General features: G+C 38.2%; 2 protein-coding genes across 3 annotated transcripts; one reads left to right on the top strand and one right to left on the bottom strand.

Moving 5' to 3' along the window:
* The first annotated feature begins 1953 nt into the window (after window positions 1–1953).
* On the top strand, window positions 1954–5550 carry LOC117387772 (S-adenosylmethionine synthase-like). The gene is made up of 9 exons (XM_033985333.2): window positions 1954–2089; window positions 2985–3062; window positions 3176–3298; window positions 3399–3511; window positions 3599–3742; window positions 3841–4059; window positions 4263–4445; window positions 4537–4670; window positions 4829–5550. Exons 1-9 carry the CDS (start codon window positions 2011–2013, stop codon window positions 4929–4931), a joined length of 1176 nt encoding a protein of 391 aa, XP_033841224.1. The 5' UTR covers window positions 1954–2010; the 3' UTR covers window positions 4932–5550.
* Window positions 5551–5940: 390 nt separating this feature from the next.
* Window positions 5941–27099, bottom strand: LOC117387748 (transmembrane protein 150A-like). Of its 2 annotated transcripts, none has more exons than XM_033985296.2 (8): window positions 26859–27099; window positions 26103–26188; window positions 22338–22385; window positions 20275–20361; window positions 18331–18398; window positions 14529–14656; window positions 7835–8012; window positions 5941–7271 (listed from the first exon to the last, which is right to left on the bottom strand). In XM_033985296.2, the coding sequence occupies exons 2-8, from the start codon at window positions 26165–26167 to the stop codon at window positions 7027–7029; spliced, it is 819 nt and encodes a 272-aa protein (XP_033841187.1). In that variant the 5' UTR covers window positions 26168–26188; window positions 26859–27099; the 3' UTR covers window positions 5941–7026. The 2 variants fall into 2 exon arrangements, with proteins under 2 accessions (XP_033841187.1, XP_033841186.1); XM_033985295.2 differs by having other exon boundaries at window positions 26103–26191.
* Window positions 27100–27500: the final 401 nt, after the last annotated feature.

Consider the following 27500-nt stretch of genomic DNA (forward strand, 5'->3'; position numbering starts at 1 on the left):
ACAGTTTACACTTTTGTATTTGTATCTCAAACCATGTCTGCCCTAATGGATCACATACTGTGGGTCCAGCTTTGAACAAATACCACCAGAGGAAAATGCTGACCACACAAAACGTTGGCTTGAACTTTTAGGAGATGATATCAGTGATGTAAATGAACAAGGCACTCCTCAGCTCTGAAGCGAATGTGATGTCAAGTAGTTCCACAGACATCATCTCTATTTATATCAATGTATTTCAGACACAAACATAATTAATCATATTGAAATTCAAGCTTTGCAGTACAAATTTTGGTAGACTTATCACTCTTACAACTTTAACCATTAAATCTATTAAAATTTGTGTTTATTTTCTAGTAACTTTAGCTGCAGACAGTTTGTACTAACCTTATCTGCCATGAATTTATTTAACGCTGGGGAGAGACATTGCAGAATAATATGCATATGTTTGGTTCGGTCTGATTCTCTTTTTTCCGAGGTGTGCGCCATATTGAAATAATCTAACATTGTTTTAAAAGTGTTTGTCATTTTACCAAAAGTCTTACCGTCTGTCTGCGTGGCTGGGCCCACACTACTCATCAAAAGTGACAGACGAGCAACTGCACCCTATAGTTGAGTCTTCTAGTGCATGATGGCATGATTAAGGATGTAACTCATACTCAGGCAGGCCTATGCTGTTATGGAGAAACTAGTTCTCTGGGGGTCCAAAATCCACACTCCTCCAGTACTTAAAAATACAAATATTCTGGACTTGCTTGATTTCACTATTGCTCTCTACCGCCCTCTACTGGTCACTGATGGCGCACTCACCACATCCTCAGTGATATTTGGCCTCAGCACTTCTTTGTAACTTGTCCAAGACTCCACCAGGAACCAGGGATCTCGGAGGGAGGTAGTTTAAATCATACCTTCAAACCTCCATGTTCCAACAGGGTTTTACCGTCACCTTATTGACATGTTTATACTTACACTTTAACTTAGCCAAGAAAAAGTGATTACTATTGTGTGACCTAATGACACAGTAGCCTTTCCTCAGGCACAAAACTACAAGCTTGAGATTATGATTTGTTTTATTGCCTGGTGAAAGCTAAAAAAAACAATAATTGTCCTAATTACTGTATCACCCCACGTGTGTGTTAATCTAAATAAATAAATAAATAAAACAATAACACTTTTAATTACATATGAAAGTTACATGGACTAAAGTTGAATGAGGTTGGTGCATGTCCTCTGGTCAGATCTTAACACCAGGATGACCTCTGGTGCTCAGCACATGTCACTGAATCCAAGTCTTTTATCAGCAGCGCATGTTATCACCACAATTGTGTAAATGTGAAGACAAAGTTAATTTGAATATGACAGATTTCTTACTTTTTCTTTCTTATCCTTTGTTGTTGATTAAGAAGTCAGAATATCAATTATAAGTATTACAGTTACCCATACCTCACACTGCCACTACTTCCATGTGGCACTTGGAGAGTCATATGTAATATGATCTAGTACTTGACATGACATTTTTGAGAACTACGTTAAAGAAAATCTGTGTAAATGACATGAGAAAAAGTATCAAGGTCTTTCCCTTTTTTTGCAGTGTACATAACCCCAGGCAGCCTCCCGGTGAACTTCATGCCCTCTATTAACCCTTTGTTGAATCTCACCCTTGTCCTTGATACACTTGTTTTTAAAGTTCGTCCACTGAACACATGCTAAACTCTCCAAACTGTGGTGGTCTTCAGAATGGGAGGAGTTAATTCAAGGGTCTCTAAGGAAGAAAAGCTTAGAAACCCTCCCTCCATTTCTCTGCTCTCTGAATGGTCTAACTCTTTGGTTCACAGGGCACCCTCCCCCCCCACCACCCCCAGCACATGTTGGATATGTTGTCTTTGCCTTATATAGACCAGACTTACCTCGTGGACAGCACTGGGCAGCTAGATTAGCCAGCTTTTCATCAAATCATTTAACACTAGCTCATTTCTGTTGTGCAACTTATAGAAACTGCAGAGAATAGGCAAAATGAATGGGAACTGCGAGCCTTCCCACGCGGATGTGGACTTTATGTTTACTTCTGAGTCTGTGGGAGAGGGGCATCCGGGTGAGTGTAAGACCACGTGGGGTTTGCAGAAGATGGTTAATACTAAACAAAAAAGTGTTGTTGTGTATAGCGTAGGGAGGTTTAGACACATGTGCTCTGTGAGTTGTTCCATGTGCTGTGATCTTGCATAACTTCATCTCATTTATTGTCACTGACTTTGAGGAATGTGCAGAATGCAGAGTGCTGGCTGCTTCATTCAAACTTTTGGACCACAGCCTCTACAGTCCAATAAATGTGTAGAAGTTTGATCTTATTACAAAGAAAACTGTAATTTTCATGCACTTTTCCAATATGACATCAGCTGTACGCACTCTGCTAATATAACAGGTGTTTTTACCAATATGTGTGGCTCACAGTCATCATAAGTTAGCAGTCAGAAATCATAAGAAATGTAGAACAAATCCATAACATTACTTCTACAAATACTATTACTACTATTACACCGTTAAACCATTACCCATATTATATTACTGTTATTATATGTTTGAAATAAAAATGAACAATACATGTTTACTCAAAATGGATCTTCTAGTAAAAGTGTGCATCAGAAACATGGGTTGATTGTACTTAACCTAAACTAGTCTATAACGAATGAAGACTTTAACAGTTGTAGTAATGGCTCAGAGAGTGGACAGCAGCCTTCACAGCAGCGGCACTTTGAACATGTGACGGACCGTTGGATCGTGTCACATTGGTATGCACAGAGCACGGCCAGGGCTATTCTTAGGGACATAACGCCGCACGGGAATGGTACTAGTACAACTGATAAATCTGAAATGAAATTTGATAATTCAAGACTACTAGATCCAGCACTCTATGCACAGCTATAGGTCAACCCAGGAAACTATTTCACAGATATTTCACAAATCTCTTAATGACACTTTTCTTTTGCTAGATAAAATATGTGACCAAATCAGTGACGCTGTGCTAGATGCCCACCTCAAGCAGGATCCTGACGCAAAAGTGGCCTGTGGTTAGTTTAATGTTCCACCCCAAAACATGCAAACATTATTTTATATCTTAATTTCCACCAAATCACACAAATGTTACTAATAATTGTAATTTGCTAAAATGTGTTCAATACAGAGACAGTGTGCAAGACAGGCATGGTGCTGCTGTGCGGTGAAATCACGTCTCGGGCCAATGTTGACTACCAGAAAATTGTGAGAGAGACCATTAGACACATTGGCTATGACAACTCTGAAAAGGGTCTGTATGTTTTCATCTGTTTTATGTTTACTGATCATTTTAACCTATGTATCCAAATATGGGCTTTTATTTTGAAATGATATTTATTTGACTGTTGCAGGTTTTGACTATAAGACCTGCAATGTGCTGGTGGCTTTGGAGCAGCAGTCTCCTGATATCGCACAAGGAGTTCACATCGACCGCCCAGAGAGTGAAATCGGAGCAGGAGACCAGGTAATTTTATTTAAATAACAAAAATTAATGAGTGAATTTGGTGTCAGAGATAATGCTATTTTTTGTGTAATCTTCTTATGTAAACAGGGTCTAATGTTTGGATATGCCACAGATGAGACCGAGGAGTGCATGCCCCTCACCATTGTCCTGGCTCACAAACTGAATGCCAAAATGGCCGAACTGAGACGCAATGGGACAGTGCCCTGGCTCCGACCAGATTCCAAAACACAGGTGTTTAATATGAAAAGAGTTTGAGTGACAAGACATGGAGCCAAAATGTGAGACTTGACTTCTATTTCTACTATTTCTTAACTTCTTTTGTTGTTCAGGTGACAGTTCACTACACCCAACAGGACGGGGCGGTAATCCCCAAAAGAGTCCACACTATCGTGATCTCAGTCCAGCATGACGACTATGTGAGCCTGGAGGAGCAGAAGCAGGTCCTGAAGGAGAAGGTGATCAAAGCGGTGGTCCCGGCCAAATACCTGGACCAGGACACCATCTACCACCTGCAGCCCAGCGGCCGCTTTGTTATTGGAGGGCCACAGGTAAAGGCCCTCTAAGAATTAAAGTCCATAAGACAATTATCTACTTAAGTACACATAAGTGCTGTTTACAGACTGTGGCTTGAGGTTAATCTATAAATCTGTGTAGTACAACTCTAATGAAGTCAATCCTTAACCCTACAGGTCAGAACATAGCACATATATGACTGCATACTGAAATGACATACCTGTGTTTTGTAATGCAGGGTGATGCAGGTGTGACTGGGAGGAAAATCATTGTCGACACATACGGAGGCTGGGGGGCTCATGGTGGAGGGGCCTTCTCTGGGAAGGACTACACCAAAGTGGACCGGTCTGCGGCCTATGCGGCTCGATGGGTCGCCAAGTCTCTGGTCAAAGCCAAACTCTGCAGGAGGGTCCTAGTTCAGGTGCGGAAATATGTCACTGTTGTATGTCAACAGTTATAGGTGCATTTGCATTTGACTTGCATCAATAAACTATGTAATATACCATTATCAGGTGGCCTATGCCATTGGAGTGGCCCATCCTCTGTCCATCTCTTTGTTCACCTTTGGCTCATCTCAGAAAACTGAGAAGGAGCTGCTGCAGATTGTTCACAAAAACTTTGATCTGAGACCTGGAGTCATCGTCAGGTGAGTCACAAACTAGTTCTTTCAACCATTTTGCAATGTAACTGAACTGGATACGATAATAAGCCCATGTGTTAAATAGATTATGTACAATTATGTTATTAAAATTTTTCGTTTTGAAATGTTCAAAGTCTTTTGTTGTTGTTGCTGTGGTGCATCAGGGACCTGGACTTGAAGAGGCCAATCTACCAAAGAACAGCCAGTTACGGTCATTTTGGGAGAAAGGACTTCCCCTGGGAGGTGCCGAAGAACCTGGTGTACTAAAATGTGCATGTGAGAGTGCTACTGTACTGTAAACAGATCTGTGTAACTCGGTAAGGGGCAGCTGCAGTGGACAGTGGGATGGGCATCGGGTGCGGGACAGGTTTGAGGCAGTTTTTAAGAGCAAATGAAGTGTCATCTTTATTTATGACTTTCCCTTACTACCAGTGGCAACAAGAAATCTGAGCACTACCATATTTTTGGTACAACGAAGGTAAATCCTATGCATGCAGTTTGTGTCAAATTTAGAGAAAGTTGTTTTGCTGATGGTGCACGGCTATGACCAAAACCCTAGTTAGTATAGCCATTCTGATAAAATAGTATGCACCCACTGGTCATGTTATTAGCTATATCTGATGCCTTACTGTTGCAATGCCTTATTTAAATTGAAAACCCCATTGTAGTATATTAATATATTTACTTACTGTTAAAGGTAAACCTGCTAAATTTCACTTAAGAGGGGTCTAAGCATCCGGTGGGAAGCAGTTCTGTGACAAAAATATTTTGATGATTCCATAGTCGACAAAATTACTTAACTATTAGCTGCTCACCTGAAGTGTCTGATAAAATGGCCAAATGATGGCAGCATGAATATTCAACATAGTATATAGAGTTTACTCAAAAAAAAAAAAAAGTCTTAATATTTTCAGATTTAAGAGTTTTGCTTTTTTGTGTGCTTTTGTATTTCTTTATAATTTTAGAGTTTGTGAAGCCTAAATGAAATGTAGTTTACTAAACAATACATGAGGCATTATGTAAATATGACTTTTGATCAATAAATGTTTTATTAAGAAAGTATTACAATTCTGTTTGGATGTTATTTGTTATTATATATATATATATATATATATATATATATATATATATATATATATATATATATATATATATATATATATATATATATATATATATATATATATATATATATATATATATATATATATATATATATAAATAATATAAAAAATGTAACTGTAATCATAATAATATATCATAGTAAATCCCCATTTATACAAAATCTGTTCCCATTAAAGCATATCATACATGTCAGATGTAGTTGGCGCATATTGAAACATATAAAAATACATCTTAAACATAAAATAACTGTGTTTAGAGCCAAAATGCTATACAAATCATTCAGAGATATTTAAAATAAATGCTCTTTTTGGTCACCTCTTGTTTCAGCAATAACTAGACTTCAATGCATTTACATTAGGCAGCGTGTGTTGGAGGAACACTACTCTGAAGAGAGGCAGAACAATTGCCATTACTATCTCCAAAACAAAGCGGTATCAGAACTACATCATAGGGACTAAAATACAACAACCACAGTACTTTTGTGGTCCCTTTTGTAAATAATATTTGGCCTTAACTTTTGAGGTAAAAGCACTTGAACTCACAAACTTCCTGAGATCAAAACAATACAAGGTTTGTCCACTGACCATCGACACATGCTGAAGGCACGTACGGGCCACATCTGAGGCACTTTGAGTAACATGAACAGGCAGCTTTGGCTTTATAAACAGTTAATATTACATAATTACAGTAAAAACAAGCCATAAGATTGTGACAAACTCCTCAGTATTTGCAGTCATCAAGATGTTACACCAAGCTGCCTTTCATACAGCCCCATACACTTATAACTGCATGTTGTTTGTAGCACCCTTCAAAACCAGAAGTTTGTTCACCAACAATCGCAACAAACCTTTTTTGATTCTTGTTGGATTGCATGAGCCATGAGACATAGTGGTTCACGTGCCTCACCTCATGCTGGTTCACTGCAGTTTTAGAAATGCTCTGAACCAGATTTATCCATCAACTTAAAGAATCAAACGCTCTCTCAATGCCTAACAATTCACATCCACAAACTGGTGCCATAATCGCGTGGTATTGCTCTTTGTTAGTATACCCTCATGAAATGCAACTCCACTTAGGCCTGCAATTTACCAGCCAAAAAAATTGTTCATTGATGGCTTTGGCGTTGTGTGCTGTAGTGCACTTGGTCAAATACATTACGCATTTTCCAAGCTCTTTTTATTGGGCTTTCACATTGTCCTCATAGCCCTTGAGAGTAGATATAGCCATATTTAGTTTCTTAAAGCATGGCTAAGGTCTCAGGTTGGTGATGGTTAGCTCCTCCCATCTCTGCCTTGTGGTCCGATATGGGATAGCTTTGCTCTTTGGCTCCTTTAGATAAGACCATGAGTGTGTCCCCTGAAATGTCCGAAAACTCAAAAGCAAAAGTCCCGTAGAACAGCATGATGAGCATACAGTAGATCCACTCAAATATGGCTGACGCGTGCTGAAGGATGAAGCTTTCCTGGCAAAAGAAGACCCCACCTGGAGGCAACTGGTTAAGGACAACAGCAGAACAACAGCAGAATGCATTACAGTACAGAGTGTAATGCTTGGTAAATCCACTAGGGGGCAACATAATCTATAAAACTAATGTCAGGAACTAGTATAGCATCCTGAGCATTGAGTGTACACTGGATCATCAATTGTAGTGGTCTGTTTAACCAATATCTTAATATATCTTATGTTTTATCGCCCCTTAATTACTTTTTATCATGAGCTTAAATCATAATTGCATTAAAAATATGTATATAGTCTGTTTCTGTACTTTGTTTCTGTTATTTTTTTATTTATACCTTAAAACCATTTTAAATTTTTGGTAAAATTATTTTTCTTTGTAAAATTGCATCTTTATTCATGTCTTGATTTTGCTTGCATGCATTTATAGTAGTGTGTATTAAGCCTTGACAAAAAATTTTCCACTTTGAGATCTAAAAAGTTATATATATAACAATATATTATCAAATGTTGTTTATCAAACTGAATTTAACTTTTACACTGGGTAAACGTTCAGGTTGGATTTTGTAAGTTTGACGTTAAAAGGATACTAAGCACCAGAGCGACCAGGGCCAGCAGCGTCATTGTGACTCGTAAATGTCCCGTCCTGTACTCGCCTTGTGTTTTGGCCAGTCTGTAAGTCAGGGCTGACTGCAGGCAGACAAACAACATACTGCAGGGGAACGTCACACCAGCACCCACGTAGTGCAAGACTTTGGCATAGTCCACCTGCACAAGGGAGACAAAGAGGAAAGGAATATAGTTAGTGTGGTCAAGTAATATCATAGCATTTTTGATTGGAAGATTTAAAGAAATGAAACAGATTAAATTTGGACAGATTTTTTTTTCACAAGATTATAGTCAAGTCAAAAAGTCCAAAAAGTGAGGTAAAGTATTTGTAATAAATGCAGATGTTGGTAGAGTGCCCAGAAAAAGTTTAAAATTTCACATTAAATTCCTCAAAGATAAAAAGCGATTGTGTGACTTAGAAATAACTTCATACTATACTCCAACTATGATTCATGTTTTATTATCAGTTGTCAATTCTTTCAATGTGTTGTAGACTATACAGTAATACAGAACCACATTTTAACTTTTAGGGACAAATACATTCTACTAAATTAAATATATTTTTGTAATTCAACACCACATAGTCAAATGGTAACTTCAGCTTCAGGTTTGTTCAGCAATGAGCTCCTAAAAATAAGCTAATCATGTCCATTATCACGTCCCAAAGTAACAAAGACACACTGGACTCTAGAAATTACATAATAAACAAACTGTCCAATCCCGTCCAGTGTTAACGTAATCTGTCAGTTCTCCGAAAAATCAAACAACACATTTTTATCTCAACAGTTTGTTATTCATTTGGATGAATAAGAATGATGGTAAAGCTGAGTCACATGGGGGAGAGCGACAAAGAAAGCACCGCAGCTGTTTGGAAATAACAGGGGAGACAAAAGACAAGTGTGCACCCTGATTTAATACACATCCTCTGTAAGATCTCCTTTAAGACCTACAGCAAAGAAAGTGTCAATTATTTAAAGTGTGGAGCTTGGGACAGGATCAAAGTACCCGTCAACTGTCTAGGCCTGTCACATTAATTACTATAGTGCACATACTCTGCTTCTGTCTGGAGAGGGCTTAGGCAAATCACCAACTACAGGCCCAAAGCCCCTCCCGCCGTGGACAACAAACAACTAGCAGAAAAGTTAAACGGCTTTTATGCGAGGTTTGAAGTTTCACACCCCTCCCCCTCCTCCCCCACCATCACGGACATTACCTCCAAACCCACCTCGGACCCCCCCTCCTCCCCCACTGCCCTCACAGTTGTGGAGCAGGACGTGACTAAGCTTTTCAGGAAGCAGAATCCCCGTAAGGCCGCGGGCCCAGACGGTGTCTCTCCTTCCACCCTTAGACACTGTGCTGAGGAACTGGCTCCTGTCTTCACGGACATTTTTAACACCTCCCTGGAGTCATGTCACGTCCCAGCCTGCTTCAAGCTGTCCACCATTGTCCCCGTCCCCAAGAAGCCCAGGATCACTGGACTTAATGACTACAGACCTGTGGCGCTGACGTCTGTAGTCATGAAGTCATTTGAGCGCCTGGTCCTGCACCACCTCAAGTCCTTCACCTCCCCCCTCCTGAACCCTCTGCAGTTTGCCTACAGAGCCAATCGGTCTGTGGACGACGCCATTAACCTGGCCCTTCACTTCATCCTCCAGCATCTGGACTCCCCGGGAACCTACGCCAGGATCCTGTTTGTGGACTTCAGCTCTGCATTCAACACCATCCTCCCTGCTCTACTCCAGGACAAGCTCGCTCAGCTCAACGTGCCTGACTCCACCTGCAGGTGGATCACTGACTTCCTGACAGACAGGAGACAGCGCGTGCGGCTGGGGAAGAATGTCTCGGACACTCGGACTATCAGCACAGGATCTCCACAGGGCTGTGTACTTTCTCCCCTGCTCTTCTCCCTGTACACCAACTGCTGCACCTCCAGCCACGACTCCGTCAAACTGGTTAAGTTTGCGGATGACACCACCCTCATCGGACTCATCTCGGACAGCGATGAGTCTGCCTACAGGAGGGAGGTGGACCGGCTGGTGTCCTGGTGCAGCAGCAACAACCTGGAGCTCAACGCCCAGAAGACAGTGGAGATGATCGTGGACTTCAGGAAAGTCACAGCCCCCCTGCCTCCCCTCACCCTGACGGACTCCCCCATCACCACTGTGGACTCTTTCCGCTTCCTGGGCACCTGCATCACCCAGGATCTCAAGTGGGAGCCGACCATCAGCTCCCTCATCAAGAAAGCCCAGCAGAGGATGTTCCACCTGCGGCAGCTGAGGAAACGCAAGCTGCCAGTCCAGATGATGGTGCAGTTTTACACGGCCATCATTGAGTCCATCCTCACCTCCTCCATCACTGTGTGGTTCGCTGGGGCCACTGCCAGGGACAGACAGAGACTGCAGCGCATTGTGCGCTCTGCTGAGAAGGTGATTGGCTGCAGCCTTCCATCTATACAGGACCTGTACGTCTCCAGGACTCGGGGGCGAGCAGGCCGTATAGCAGCTGACACCTCTCACCCTGGACATGGACTATTTGAGCCACTTCCCTCTGGCAGGAGGCTACGGTCCATTGGGACCAGAACCTCTCGCCATAAGAACAGTTTCTTCCCCTCTGCTGTTTGTCTCATGAACACTCTATAATATCTGCACTAAACTGGACACTTTATAACACCGGTCACTTTAATAAGCCACTTTGCACTGTTGTTCTGATGCTGCTATTGTACATATTTTTCCCCTTTAAGTATTTCATTTGATTTTTTAAGCATATCTTTTTAACTTTGTGCATGCTCTTATTTGTATTTGTATTTATTCAGTGTGTTTATGTTGCACTTTTTCACCGTATCAAGTTCCTAGTTTGTGAACTGTGTTCACAGACTATGGCAATAAAAGTCTTCTGATTCTGATTCTGATTCTGATATAGTAATTAGCATTATCTAAAGCTAGAGCAATATATTTAACACATGTACATTTCCTTTGCAAAAATGGGGAGATTTTTGTTATTTTTGTTGTAATACAATACGATTTGAGCTGTAAAGGAATGAATAAGTAACTTTAGTAGCCAATTATTGGTTTATTGTGCTATTTATTTTTTTGCAGCTCAGGCCTTTTCATGTTACTGTCTGTTTTTAAACTGGTGTACTGGGATTATCCTGCTTTGTACCAGTGGCATAGTAGTTTCAAGATGATCATTTATCATGATATTTCTCTGTAGCAATATATCATGCTTCAAAATGTGTTTTTTTGTCTCAGGCCCAAAAATGTTCTTCTCTACATAGACTGGAAAAAGGTGCAGTTTTTTCTGGAACATTCAACATACTATGACATTAAATCGATCGATCTTTTTTAACTAAATAAATATGTTCAAAAACATGCATTCTTACAGTAAACTGGCTAACAAGAGGCTAACAAACGTGCTACATTCCTTGTTGTTAAAACAGGTGAATGTCAACAATGAGTCATCACTGTATCAATTCATTAGATGCCGTTCTGTAAAACACCATTACAGTCACACAAGCAGATTCAGGCAAGATGAATGGAGTTTCTTGCCCAAGGATACAACATCAGTATGAAACAGCTGGTAGCAGGGATTGTACCGCCAACCTTTGTTAGAACATCTCTTCTTAGCTCCAGTTGTTGAATTGGTTTAGGTACAATGGAAAAGCCTTTTGAACCTACCATCAACCAGCATAGAAATGGTCTGATTATTTGAAGAGACAACTACAATAACTACATAAAATAAAGACATATTTGTGGAAAAGTTTAGTTCAGTAGTTTTGCATTAGCTCAGTCACGTCTTGTTTTCCAGAGTCAAAGTCAACATTTTACATTTGGGATGTAAACTTTGGTCTTTCCATTTGCACTCTGCCTATGTGGTCTGCTATTTAGATTTGGGTTAAGTTTACACAGAACTGCACCCTCTCCAAGATGTTTGCCATGTTTACTCAAAGGGGAAACACTGAGGCTCATTATGTAAGATTTAATGTGGAGTGGGCGTGACTTAACATAAACCAATGGAAATGCTGAGAGGATCAGCCCTTAACCACAAGTCCAAAAACTGTACAAAGGACCAGAAAATGAATCAGTTGTGTGCCCCTCGAAATCTGAAGGCCTCCAGATGTGCAGACAGGCGAAAAGGAACAGGAGACGAATCCTTTGAGAAGGGCCCCCAGCAACTTTGACCCAGGACATGCTAACTCAAACAAGCACGGTTACTCACACGTGAGATACTGTACTCAGCACAGCAAAAGTGCATGGCTATGTGTTAGAAAGGTTTGACCTAAGAATATCTATAACGATTACTGAATTGAGTGTCTTTAAAGGTGCACTACTTAACTTTTCCAGTGGGAATGACGACATGAGGATCTTATTGATTTCACAGTATAGCATTAATGTGTTTTACTTGCATTTATTCTATTATAAGTGTTTTTATTGTTAGAAAATGCCTTGACAGCACATCTCACCACAGATCTGACCTATAACTTGGCCAGGTGGCATTGCTTGCTTGTCTCCATGGAGATAGAAGCAATAACCAATAATCTCGACGCACGACCAGCAAACATAGCTTTTTGATTTAGTTGGTCGACCAAGCTTTTGGGGTCATTTATTAATGGTATTTCTGACTGGTTTTATAGTATTTTTTTCAAGTTTGAAGCAAACCAATTCATCCATGGTGCAAGATTATTTTACTTACTTAGTTGACTCATTCAGTACAATTTCTCACTCTACTGGCAGATATTCATACTTACAAATACAATTAAACGTTTCCAGTCTCAACTAGAACTAGTAAAAAACACTTAGGTCAAGTCATCTGACCACATGCTGTTTTACAGTGCATCCTCACGTGCACACTCCCTCTCACATGCATGAGTAAACTACTACTACTAAGTACATAAAACAGGCTCTACACAGACAAGAACAACACTGTACATTTCTGAGGCTTAATACACAAGACACACTGTAAATGACAAAGCCCACAGTCTGTACATGTTTAAGATCTACACCACTGCAGCTGACCACAGTACTGCTCAGACAGTTTAAGGGCCTAATGCAAACATGTGCTTACAAGTACAGATACCCACAATACTGCAGTTATATAGGCCTACACCACAGACATTTAAAATCCATAATGAACACAATGAATCTGATGTATAATGGAGTAACTTAGTTCTTAATAAGTTGCTCATACACTACTTTGCAGTTACACGCGGGGGGTGTTCTACATGTATCTTTATGGTAGAATATTCAGAAGTTACCATGGAGACAATGCACACATTCACATTAGCTAACACTATCAAATAAGTTTAAGAAAATTCATGAAAAAAATACAAAATTTAAACAACTCATTTTCAGGAGTCTGTGATCAATATGAGCGTTCATGGTCCTGTTCGTGCGGTCGCAGGGATATCAGGAATGTTTGAAATTTGTCATAGGTCATAGGGTCTGAGCGCTGCTGAAGCCGATAGAGAGCAGTGGGTGTACGTAAAATACAGCTGCAGGCAACATAAACACTGCTCCGGTGGGTTGGAGCGAGGCACGGAGGTGAGCTGAGCCGATAAGCCTCTGACATGTCTCTGAACAGACCACTGCACACACGTGAGCCAGAAAAGTTTATATGAGAAGTTATATGAAAAGATAATGAGATCACAAACATATCCACAGCCCTGCACACAGCCCTCCTCTGGTTCATGTCCCTCGTCCAGTGTGAGCAGGTCAGTGTTGCTCCGTTCAGTGTACACAGTCCGTCATGAGCTTCGTATGAGAATCAATCGCCTAGTGTGTTTGGGAACAATTTCACACGTCCTAAAATTATACAAAATCGCACAGCATCAACCCAGGTTTACAAAGCCTCAACCAGAGCAGAGCCTCTAGAAGCATCACACCCCCAGGGAAGGCTGGTGACATCAGCTGCAAAGCACAACTGAATATAAACATGTCAATCAGATGGTTAAACTTTAAATTTCAACAGCATCGTCTATATATGTGCTGTAATACTCAGTGAGTCAATATTATAGACCATGACCACTTGAAATGAAACTTTATGCACACTGAAAGATGATGATGACAAATCTAATTCAGGCAAACCAAATTATTATTATTTATTTATTAAGTTTTCTGGTGATGGGTCTGTCACCTGCCTGTCTCCATGGATTTTATTACTTTGCCTAGATTATTTCACAAAAAGGCATTAGAATTTTCCATCTCAAAGTATTTTGTGCATTAATAAGATCAGATACGATACAGTTTAATGCCATACTGTGGAATATTGTCACTCCTATAAATAACTTATAGGAAAAGTGAGCTCCACATTAGGGTTCAAAAGCATGCCTCCATGTGTCTTTCATTGTCCTATTTAGAAAAGGGTATGACCTTGAAAATGTACATGAATGAGAATGGCTTGGCTAATAAAGCGCTTGTTTAACATCACTTTTAAATGTATGAGACACAAAAAGTTTAAACTAAATCTAAACCAGATGATGTACTGTGACGACAAGATGGCTGAAACCTATTAGGAACAGGGAGATCAAGACTATTTTATAACAGTTTACAATACCCGGGGATTGGTGTAAAGAGAAAGCATTGTCTGTCTTTGAAACCAGCATTTACGTAAGAAATTATGCAACACAATTTACAAACTTTGAAGCGGAGAGTGCTGGGTTTTTGTTTTAAGAGACTATACCTGGAAGTTTCCCACCATGATGAGACCTGCGGCACAGATCCAACCAGTGGAGAGTCCTGCCGTGTTCAGGATGCAGTTTTGGTGCTTTTCGATGACATGAGCATAACGTAGCAAGCCGATCAACAACACTGCAAAAGAGGAGGAAAGGAGAGTTAACCATATGCATAAGAAAGTGATGGGAGTAACTTTTGTTTCCAATGTGGTAAAAAAGTAAAAATCCATGTGTGGACATAAATGATCAATATAAGCAGGGACAAAACAAGTGCTCAAAACCATTGTGTACTTATTGATGGTACTAGAACTGCATACAATGGAAGTAGCAGCAAATTAAAGGACCCATATTACTCTATTTTCTGATCCATTTTATAATGTTGTTTCCTCGTCACAAACAGACCTGGAGTGGTGTTCTGTTTTATTCACACATGTTTAACACACAAACCATGTATATTTAGGCAGAATTCTTCTCAGGAAGTGCTCCACTGTGTTTTAACATCCATACACCTTCACTAGAATCATTTGGATAATTTCAGCCCTGGAATTGCTCATCTCTACTGAAATAAAGGGAAAAGGTAGTTGTTAACTTAAAAACTACAGCTTTATGACATCACAAGGTGAAACGGAGCATTTTGAGCTTTGGAGATGTAGACAGACTAATAATAAAGAGTTACTCAAACATGTGTGAATGAAACAAAACACAACTCACAACACAACTTAAAACAAGACTTAAAGTTCACAAGAGTACATTTTGTGTAATATAGGACCTTTAATGAAACATTTCAGGTTTGCAATATTGATTCCTGAGCAAATAACTTGAGGTATCGAGTCACTTTATGCCTCCAAAATCATGCTCATAAACGTCAAAGTAGCTATTGCCATTAACGCTAATAAATAAATAAATAAATACTCAAAATAGCCCAAATAACTGCTACGTGCCAAGCATTCTAGGAAAATGTTAACAAAGTGCGAGTTATTACAAATTTTGAATAAGTTCTAATAAATCAATGCATTGTGTGTAATTAACTGTATCTAAAATATTGAGGTGTTGTGTATAATGATTACCAATGATTACCAATATAAACTACTAAACCAATGACGTCGTCAAAAGTCAAAGGGTTAAAAATCACTAAACCTTTACGTAAACATCTTAAGTAGGTTATGCAGAGACAGTTCAGTGTATGGAGATCAATGGGCATTCAAAGTGATGATACTGCAGGTCTTATGTTGACACAGCAGCCTTCTGTCACATCTGCTTTTCATCAAAAACTACACATTCATGTTTGCTGTTCATACTCCAGTCCAGCAGTGAGCACTGTGGTGGCTTTTTCAATAACTTTGATAAGAATCGACAACTAAACAAAAATGTTTTGTTTTTGCTCAGTAAGAGATCCATTTTCTCGTCCAACAATTACTATTCTTCAGATGTGTGCTGACACTACACGTCTGAGAACTTCAAAACACTATTGTTTCTAAGGGTGGATTAAGAGATAGCACACTTTCATGTTGTTAAGCCTGTCTAAATAGAAATGGTCTATTCTATTCAATAGTCTGGTTTAACTGTACCTCTAGTTATATCTAGTTATTTTTTATTTTTTATTTTATTCATACTTTTTATACCAATATTATTATTTTTAAACTTCTACTTAACTTAATTTATATATTATTTGACAGTAACAGTTATTTCTGTATCGATATCCATGGTGTTAAGAGTATTTTGAACAAAAGCTGTTGTAGCCTTAATACGGTATTACAATAAAATGTTATTTATTTTTCCAAATTATTAATAGTTTGAAAATAATTTGTATTTGTGTATTCTATATATTTCATCAGCCTGATCGTGTCCGAACTATCACTCAATTACTACTACTACTACTTTTTCCTATTAAAATTCATTATTTCCTTGTCTACTTTTTACCACCTGCCCAATGTCTTACTGGGCTCTAGTAGAATCTGCTTGAATTTCAGCCAGTGTATTTTTGCCCATTATAGTTAACCCTCTGCGACCTATGACCCTGCAAAAGTCTTCCCCTGAGTGACGCCATGAATCCACAAATCACTCTTGTTTACTTTGCACAAGATACAGCAAAGAGCCTAGTCTGTATTGTGAAATTTAAGTTGTAGCAGTTGTAGTATCTATATTAGTTAGTACATTTTACTATTCCAGCAATATAAAAAAGAATATATGTATTGTATCATTAAAAATACCTGAAATCACTCAGTCCAGAAAGGTTAATGACCCTATAAAATGGACCCAAATTCCACCTATTTCTGTAAACTATCCTCAAGAAGCAGGTATGTGACCCGCAGAGGTCAACTCAATAATGACTTCGGCTGATTTAGAAAACAGTAAATATGTAACAGCATCTGGACTGAGGTTTCCTGGTATTAAAAAGGGACATTGCGACACAGCAGATATGAGCCAGGTGACGCAAGCGCTGTGTTAGGACAGAAATTCATTATGTCATAAGTTACTATGAGGTTTTCGACATTTCCATTACAGTAAACATTACAGTTCGATTTCATTTGACCTTTTTTATTATTAATTTTATTTATTCTTTTCTATTTGGTAAATGGTAAACAGTCACATTTTCACATAGCGTTTTTCCACTTTCAAGGCACTTACGTCAAGGAAACACTCACCCATTTACACACACATTCATACACCAGTGTACACAAACACTGGGGGTTAAGTGTCTTGCCTAAGGACACAACAACAGTATTCATTTTTGGGAGCTGGAATCGCACCGCCAACCTGTGGATCAGTGGACCTGGCCGCTCTACCTATGATGTTTATGTCCATAGCAGGAATCAGTGGACAAAAATTCTACTGAGCTACTACTTTAATTACTTTTATTTGATGATTTCGTTGCTGATGACATTGAAAGATAAATGTTTGTTTTTATATTGGTAATATTTGCAGTACTTCGGCTTCAGTTTATAAAATATGCAATAAAAATAAAAAATAAAGTTGGGGTGGACTGGATAGTTCAATAGAAAATGCTTGAGATCTTATCAAATGTTCATCTGTTATGTTAAGTACTTCTACCCACAATGCCAGATCAGATACTAAAGAGTCATGATGTACAATTAATTGAAGTACAGCATCTAATTTCCACTCCTGGTCTTGATTAACATTTATCTAATTACAAAATGCCCCTTCTCAAAATCTTCTTGAAAAAAAAGAATATTGCTTGTGAGCATTGAACCTGGTCGTGAACTTTCCGTGCTGCCACTGAACACTGTTTCATCTGGCCTGGATTTCTTGTTGACAGAGTTAAGTAAAACAAGACAAATAAATCAATCATGGCCTATAACCCCTTTCAAAATAGATGATAAATGTCTAGATACAGTGGGACATTGCACTCCCTTGTCAGACAGCTTCATAGTGCACAGAGGGGTAGAGAAAATGTCCCGTTGGAGAAGGGGGGTAAATAGGACCGAGGCAGTGGGTTGAGGGAAGACTTGGCAGGAGCTGTGACAGCTGAAATAACATCAGACTTAGGTTCACAGCGTCTCTTTGAACCAAGAACAGGATAAATTGGTAAAAAGTAATGTGGATTCGATCTTAAGGCATTTTAGTGCACAGTCTGTTTGCAATCTTACATTATAAAGCTAAACTAGTGTGAAAGGTTGAAACAGAAGTTAGTAAAACGGGATAACATGTGACAGCAGTTTTTGGCAGATGAATCCTCCCTACTTGCAAGAAGAATCCAAGGTTACTTCCAATAATAATCAGGTTTAAGGCTCTAATTATGTTTTGGGATGACAGAAAATACTGCCATCTTTACTTTTGTGCATAACTTACCCATAAAAGAGCCAGTGCTGCATATGAGGCTGAAGAAGCAACTTTCCGGTGGCATTGTTCCACTTTTACTGCAATGAAAACATACATTTTATCGAAAAATAAAACAAAGATGTGGCTGTTTGTTCAAAGCATTTCAATCAGTAAAAGTTTTCACATAAAATATGACCTTTTAGTGTCTATATTTATGCATTTAAGCTAAAATAAGTTAAGCCTTTTTCTCCCAGCAATTTGGTCTCCACTGTGTTCAACATGACTATTCGTGTTACTAAGTTGGTGAAGCTATAAATTTTTTAAGTTCTCCATCATTGTCTGGTATATAAAATGTTCTGAGAGCGGACTTCACCAGATTCCATCTATAAAAATGGTAAATTACAGTGTTGCCAGGAGGATGTGGAAATAATGATAGAGAATGCCATGTTTTATTTGCAGTTTTAAAGTTACTCATGTTCACAATACGTATCCAGCAAAAGTATGGTCTCACAATAGAAACTAAGGAAGGAAACTCAATGCACAATTACAAACAGAAACAAACACTATACTAGAAGAATAGGCCAATAAAGATACTGCTCAGTGCCTTTACGAAGAATCAACTAACATATACACAAACACACAATATCAGAATAATTGGGACTAAACTGGACTGGACACAGACTAAAACAAGTCTACAGCTGATTAAACTGGACTCAAAACTGGACCAAACCCGGACAAATGTGAACGCATCCTATTTCTAAAAATGCAGTAAATAGCGGTGTGGATCCTTCATATTTAAAAGGTACACTATGAAACTTTTCTCATCTGATCTTGTTTCCATAAAGATGTTATAGTTGGGCAAGTTCCAGAGTATAGCATTTACGTATCTATCTCCATGGAGACAAGCAAGTGACAACACCAGTTACAGGCCAGATCTATGGAGGGGTGACTTGCATGTTGGAAGAATTCATGTTTTATGGTACTTTTGAGCAATAAATGTAATATAGATCATTTGAATGCACTACTGTTGAACATTATCTCCATGTAACCAAGCAGGTGGCAGGACCTCCAGCAGAAAAGTTATAAAATGCACCTTTAACCTAATAGTAGTATTTCTTAAAATGCTATAATAACTAAGATACATTTCTGTTTTTGTTAAACACCATTTGAATCAAGAATAATTTACCAATTGTGGTGGAGGTTTAGTATTCCCTGGTTTGTTTACACTTTGGTGGTCTGAGTGGTGAAGGATCATCTCCACAGAACAAAACCCTTTCTTCCTGCCAAGGTGAAGAGGTCCCATCCCCCCTGACTCTGAACTGAAGTCAGACAAGTGTGGGCCTATCCCACAGGTTAGCATCCAGAGCAGCTGTACAACTACAGCAGTGGATACACCTCTGCTTGGTGATGTTTTTCATTAACTGTGATTGACAGTTTGATTACTGCGTTTTAGAGAGAAAAAAATGTGGTTTGCAGAAAAATAAAAATAGAAACCACAAAGACCAAACAGTGTGGAAAGACACTGCTGCTAGTATGCACAAACTATATGTTCAAGAATGGTTGAAATTCTATATGCCAAATGGTATATTCAGGCTAAGGAAAATTATGAAAATGTTTAGAATGAGACCCATATACAATAAAATATATGAAAATCAGAGTAGCTAGAGATGGTGTATTTTGCCAAACCATAAAAGTGGTAGTTTAAATGTCTCCCCTTCCTTCAGGAGTATCTAGTTTCAGTAAATACTTTAGGTGCAATGATCCATTAATTTCCCAAATCACACTGTTGCTTTTTATCTTGTGGTTACAAAGAACTGTGGTTATTTGGGAATAAAGATATGGAAGATTGTAAAGACTGTTTGTCCTTATCTCTCACTTGTTCTTGTGAGTATAGTTAAAACATCCATTCCTTGTTAAATCCTGACTGGAAATATTGCATTGTTTAACTTGAAAATGACACTATATTACACCAACCTTATTAGAGGTATGTTCTCCAGTGTACAACACAGGACAGGTCCTCTCTGCAGGTGAAGCTCCTCCTCACACGACTCATTATAAAGCCTGGAGAAAGAAAATATCAAACTGCATTTATCATACAATACTAGGTGTGTAAAGTTACAGTTGTTTATATGGATTGGGAGAATATTTGGAAGAGAGCCAATCACATTTCTGTATGCAGTTGAGTTAGAGCAACACAACTTAAAATTAACCACAGAATACACATTTCTATGGTTGGTATGGTATTAATTTAATGCCAGTCTGTCTCCAATGTGTCTGTAAATGTAAAATAGAAATTGGAACTGTGGCACACTGTTTTTGGTCTTTGTAGAAACAGATAACATAATAACAGTCAAGTGTAAATGTAATAAGCCCATTGTGTAATAACAGGCCAAAAATAATTTGGCTTTTTGAATGCCACCAGATCTAAACCAGATCTATAACAGGTCTAATCTAGAGCTAAACTATGTCTAAAAGTGGACATTATCTCCACTGTACTTCTAAACAAGAAATTACCCAAAGGAGGACAAAAAATTCGATTAAAAAAAACACAAAGTGAAGAGCCGCCTGAGTATCACCAGAAGTACATGTACCACAGTTTGAGAAACACTGTAACACATAAGACATTACAATATGGGCTGTCATTACATTATTTGTTGATAAAGTCCTGTTTAAAATTGCAAAGGTACTGGTCTGGTATACTATGTGAAATCCAGAAGATACTGAGAGTTAATTTGGACATGGTTCCTTTGTCCTTTCTTTTAGAGCTCCCAAGCAAACTCATCAAGCAACAAAAACACACTGTACTGCTAACTCACTTTTTCTGCCACAAAGAACATATTATTGCAGTGGATCAGTGAGCAAGGACTTACGGTAAAGGGCTGGCAGAAAGTCTTACTGGAGCTAGTTCCAACGAAATACCTGACGTGTCTAATGCACTCCAGGACTGACTTTTTTTTCACTATTTGGGATTTTTATTTGAGATATGTTGAACCTGACATTTCCAGTATACTTCTGCAAGGATTCACTTAAATGTGTTGTGCTTTACTGATGGGAACTGACTGTAGTTGTGAGTCAGAGCATTTGTTGTTTTGTATTTGAAAGTTGAATAAAAAAGAAAAAGAAAAGAACTCTCAGTGAATAATTAATCAAAGTTTATGTTTAATTAAGTTGCTACGTGCTTGTTGTGACTGCATCAAAGTCTTGCAATGGTCACATCTGCAAGAGTGGGTCATTTACATCAATTATACCTTTTAAAAATTAAAATGCATGAGTTCATTTTGGAGCTTGGCTTAGCAGATAATTGCCTAGTGTTAAAAATTACAATGGCCCATTATGAAACATGCTTGAGTTATTCCTTTGTGTAGTTATGTCATATTCAATCTTCATCATCACTTGTGTAGTTCTTCAAAGTAGATGAATTGCATTAGTTAAATAAATGGTAATATTTCACATACCAAAGAAGTCACTTGTTATGAGAGCCATAATTCCTCTACCCAAATATTATGAATCCCCCCTGAAGTTGATTTACAGTTTCCAATCCACATTTTATGACAACAGTTCCTCCCATTAACTCAGGCTACACTTTATTTTCTTAATGTCCCCTCCCAGAATTCATTTGGCATGCCATATTTGACAGACAGGAAGTAGAGAATTAAGGAGAATGAGAAACGATGGACAGTTTCCTATGAATGAATGGACTATGCTGGATCAACACCATAGCCTAAACATTGCACTGTGAGAATGTGTGAATGTTCCACAGTACAGTTCAAACTTGTCAGTCTTTCATTCATTCAATTGCAGCCATTTTAATTGCAAAAATCTGGTTATAATAAGGTTATTATTGAACTATCCAGGGTCACTCACTCAAAACACAGAGTTGCTGCTGTGACTACCCTAATCCTCGATAAATAAGTAAAAGTTTTCCAGTGTGATATTTGCAAATCACAGCACACCAAGTATCCAAAGTTAAATTATTGATTAAGAGGCTAAGACTATGTTTAATGCATGAGTTAAAGAGAACGGCTCAGTTCACTCACCAGTTATTGACAGGACAGACATGCTGGTTGTAGAGGGCCATAGCATATCTGTAAGAGAAAAACGCTAATTTACTTCACATTAGGACAAATCGTTCTGTGATATTAAAGGAGTGCTATGTAACTTTTTCTGTTTTAGTGTATGGCACCTGCTCGGTCTGTCATGATAATTGTATATCGACTTACTGTTTATCGTCTGTACCTTTTCTTTACACAACTGGGAAATTTTTGGCTATTTTTTGGCAAAACAATTTAAACAGTAGAAGGTTTAATTCATAAGTTCTACTATTTGATTTGATTCTACTATTTATTTATTTATTTATTGCAGCTCATGGTTGTTGTACATGTTGGTATAAATCTGCTCTTGAGATAATGTGTCATAAATTTGTGTCAATATTATAAATTTTGATCTATATTTTTGTCAGTAATATATCACACTTCAAAATGTGCCATCGTGATAGACCTACCACCTGCTTATCTCCAGGAAGATGTTATTGCTCTGCCTAGAATGTTCCACAATCTGGCATTAAATGTATCTATCTCCCAGGTGACAGATTAGCTCTGTGAGGAGGCAAGCCCATTCACACTAAGAATGTATCTTTCTCAAGGTATTTGTAAGAAATAAAACAACCTCTAATGTAATAAATGCAAGATACAGTATTAAGATTACAACAGGCAGGCCCTCCAGACAGAAAAGTTACATAATACACCTTTAACTCACAAACATGCGATTCAAACCATTCCAGCAAAACATTTTTAATCCATTCATATTGTCAGTTATGCATACACACACTCATCCTGCTGTATTTTAACCTGTGGTGACGTCAGAAAAAGGTTTATTTTTGATGAGCTTAAAATGTCAATTAAACAACAACCACAGATACAAATTGTGACATTAGAGGAACATTATCTGAAACTGTCTCTTGTTCACTTCAGTCTGGATTTACTACGCAGTGCAATCAGCTCCTTATACAACATTTAAAGACAACACAGTGCTTTCTGATAAGTCAAGATAGCAGTAACATAAATTGGACAAGCAGACAAGACAGTTCAAATGTTTAGTTGGTGGTCAATATTAGTGTAAAGACAGACAGTATTTCATATCATCTGTTGTAAATATTTAAGGAATATTGTGAACCGCCAAATACAGAATAAATGTTAATGCTAAATTAATCAAAGATATATTATGTAACTTTTCAAGGTGGTCTGCCACACGCTTGTCTTCATGGTGTTGTTATTACTTTGCCTGGAATATCCCATGGTATGGCATCAAACTTGTTGATCTTTTAATCTACATTTAAGCATCTAATCAATTACTGGCGTTTACACCATTGAAAACATGAATGAACTGTGAGCAGACAAGTTATTTTGGTTTAGTTCAGATAACATCTTAAATCATTAAGTGTTTATATAAGTGACGTGTTTCTCCATACTGAATCCTCCTGACCAAAGACACTAACTTCACAATATCTGGTTTTGTTCATTTTCACCTTTGAGGAAAATGAAGGCTTTCATGCTGAATGAAAAAGCATTTACCCCTGAACTATCAGTCTATTAAGTCTGGGCATCCTGTTACAATTATAAGTGCCAGATACAACAAATGCCTTTGCAGTGATCTACCTTGTCCAAGTGTTTCTACATAGATTTCTACAACTTTCTACAAGCAACATATGATGAAGAGTTGGAGACTGGCTATTTCAAATGTCAAATATTTACTTTGGGGGTAAAGACTGGCTCCATATTGCAAGGTACTTTTGTGTGGTGGGTTTGTAGGTCAAGAGGCAGACCCATAGATGTAACAGATAGGCATTATTAACCTGTAGGATAAACACGGGCTGTGACAGGCAGGGGATTACAGAGCTGTCTTTAGAGAAAGCCTTTTGAAACCTGGTGTGAAAAATTCCTTGTCTCCCTTTACAGCTGTGTGAAGGACTTGACAGAGGAGATGGGGCTACTGCAGACACAGAGATGGTACGGACCAGTCTAGGTCTAGTATAGGTGTAAACACCATTTTTATGTTTCCGGTTAATTTTGTGCCTAGACTCAAAAAAGCCAAAAATAGACAGTGATGACACTGGAAATGCACCTTGGTGTAGATTATATAATAAATATTAATTTATTAATCTTTCAGATTCCTTTTATAGGAAACATTTTTAGGACTTTCCACAATTCAAAAGACAGAATATTTTGTTAACTGCAATCGGAACAATAAAAAATTTTCATCAAACTGAAACCCATGGATAGACTGTGCTGGGAGGGAAAGTACAAAATAGTTTAGCTTGTATAGTAAATATTAATAGTAAGATATGTTTGTGTTGTAAATGTGTATCTGCACAAATCTTGTAGACTGGTTACTGGTATAGTATAGCTGTTGTTTTATATTTAATAAATGCACAATATATTACCATTCAAATAGTAATAAAAAAAAATATTATTAGTAGCTAGAATGAGCTACTTTGATCATGTAATTTCCTTTGGAGCTATCAATCAATCACTCAATCAATCAATCAATGAGTATCGCTTTTTGGTATTTCCTCCATAATTTCTAAATAAAATACTTATTTATACTATACTGTCAATGTTATAAAGATTTTGTTGTACTAGTAGTTGTATGTTTATAGGAATGCAAGTGGCCGTAGTTAATGGTGTGCGATTTCTACTTTCAAAATAAACTTGAAGCTTCACATTTAAAGGTCTGATATTAAGGTAAATTAACTCTTGTGAACTTTAAGCTATGTTAGAATGTTGTTACCTCATCAAAAACATATCTGGAGTTGTGTTTTGTTTCATTCACACATGTTTGAGTAACACTTTATTATTAGTCTGTCCACATCTCTAAAGCTCAAAATGCTCTATTCCACCTTGTGATGTCATGAAGCTGTAGTTTTCAAGTTAACAGCTCCTTTCACCTTTTGTTCAGTAGAGATAAGCAATTCCAGGGCTGAAATTATCCAAATGATTTTAGAGAAAGTATGTATGGTAGTTTAAAAACACAGTGGAGCATTTCCTGTATTTCCACATGACATCATAAGGTAGAACAGAGTGTTTTCTGTCTGAAGGAAGAACTCTAGCTTAAATATGCAGGGTTTGTGTGTTAAACATGTGTGAATGAAACAAAACACAACTCCAGGTCTGTTTGTGATGAGGAAACAACATTATGACACAGACCAGAAAAGAACATAATACAGGCCATGTAAACCTGCCTTCTGATTCCTTTTATGCATTCAGTGATTACAATATCAAACTTTTAGCTAAAACTTGAAAAAGGGACTTTCTTGAATGAATCACCAAACTGTAAAATCTCAATTACAAGCACCTATACAAATGTATGATAGTGTATTTTAGTGTAGCCTGGAGGAAAAACAGTCATCCAATAGTGACAATCCAGAGTGCATCCTATTACTGAGAGTGAAGCAGGTTTGACCACCCGCTAGTTTCTGCTACAAGTGCGACAGATGCTAAACGACACTTAACGAAACAACTACAAGCTCATTTCCACCATAAAGGCCAGTATACAGCACCGATAACACACTGTTGTCATGTGAAGAGGATGTCAAAGAAAGTAATACACGAGAGATAGGACAGGGGAAGATTGAAACAAGACCAGGATGAGCAGGAATCTAAAGCAGATACTCCTCCACATCGTTCTCTCCAAATAAGGAAAAGTGCTTAATGTTATGGGGCAAAGGAGTTGGTACAGCCTGGTAAATGTAGGTTAGTTTGTTAGTCGAATAGATGTATGAAGTTTTGAAAAAATGCAGGACTTACACGACCCAAATCCCTGTGATCATGAAGACAGGAAGACTGAGAGGAAGGATCATCCACAAAGACATGATGCTCACAGGAGTTTGGCACTGCTAAACACAAATAAAAATGGGAAGATGGGTTTTGTAGAGATTGTAGTCGTGTGCAATGTCAATAAGAACATTTGCCACTAAAATACTGTACTGTAGAGTGTTTTCATGCTTGGTTTGGTCCTGGTTTGAGCAAAGCTGTTGTAGATTTGGCTTGATCTTCTCGTAGTCTTGGTTTAGTTAGTTAGTTTTGGATTTAGTCCCAGTTTAGTCTTGATGCTGAACTGGTTTATGAGCAAGTGTGAGCGCATCTTTGAAGATTTATGAGATATTCACTCATAAATTGACAAGTAGGCCTAAAAGTTATACTGCTTGAATATGACTAAAATGTGCAACTTGTGTTCATTCATAAAATTCATAATACAAAAGTTTATTTGTACACAAGGTAATTCAAAGTGCTTTACAGGATGAGAAAGACATTAAAGTCAGAATACAACAAATCAAAACATAAATAATCACAAATAATCATTATAAAATTAACTTTACAGGAAAAAAAGTGCAGAATAAAAAGCCTATTCCGTTTAATTTAGCCTTTAAGAACGTTTTAGTGTATAAGATGCTCTAGGCTGCACCTTTGTTGATCTTAGTAGGACAGCCTGTTTCCAAAGTTTCATTAGTTTGATCATTTAGTCAACTTTTTATAATTAAAGCTTTGAAACTCTAGTGTTACCTGTGCGTCGTAGGTAAAACGGATCAGGATCTACCGCTCAACCCCCGAAGTCGCGAACAGTCCGTGCGCGTCCTTGCTTCACTTTTGCAGTATAACATCCCGTTTTGAAGTCCTAAATAATCCCACTTCTTTTAAAATCCTCTTCTAAACGCGTGGAGCGGCGTATGCGGGCTCACATTTCTCCATCCAGCCGCTGTTGTGTCTTTTCCAGTCTTGTCTGTGTTGTGGTGATCTGCACCGAGGGACCAGCCACGAGTCACACAAGCTCCTCCCACTAGGGCGACGTCTTCAACACTTTTTTGGCCCTTAAAGTCAGTCTTGGTGAGGATCCAGGCGTTTGCCACGTGGAGATGGAGAAATCGTGCTGTTTATCTTATGAGGCGCATCACATGTGAAGAATCCATTTCCGGATTTCTCAGTTTTGGGTTAAGGGTTGGATCATTTTACATAAACAAAACAGCATCTCTGGCCTGGAGGAGTTGTTTTGGTGGGATGTGTAAAGGGGGCAGTTTCATTCTTCCACACACGGGTTGTTTTTTTGTTCTGTAGCCTAATTCTCGGAAGTTCTACTCAGAAACATGTGTCACTTGTTTCAGAGTATTTGAGTGTTATTGTAATTTAATGCAGGTCTGAGTTAACTGT

This window comes from Periophthalmus magnuspinnatus, chromosome 19, assembly GCF_009829125.3.
Source record: "Periophthalmus magnuspinnatus isolate fPerMag1 chromosome 19, fPerMag1.2.pri, whole genome shotgun sequence".
Classification (NCBI taxonomy): domain Eukaryota; kingdom Metazoa; phylum Chordata; class Actinopteri; order Gobiiformes; family Gobiidae; genus Periophthalmus; species Periophthalmus magnuspinnatus.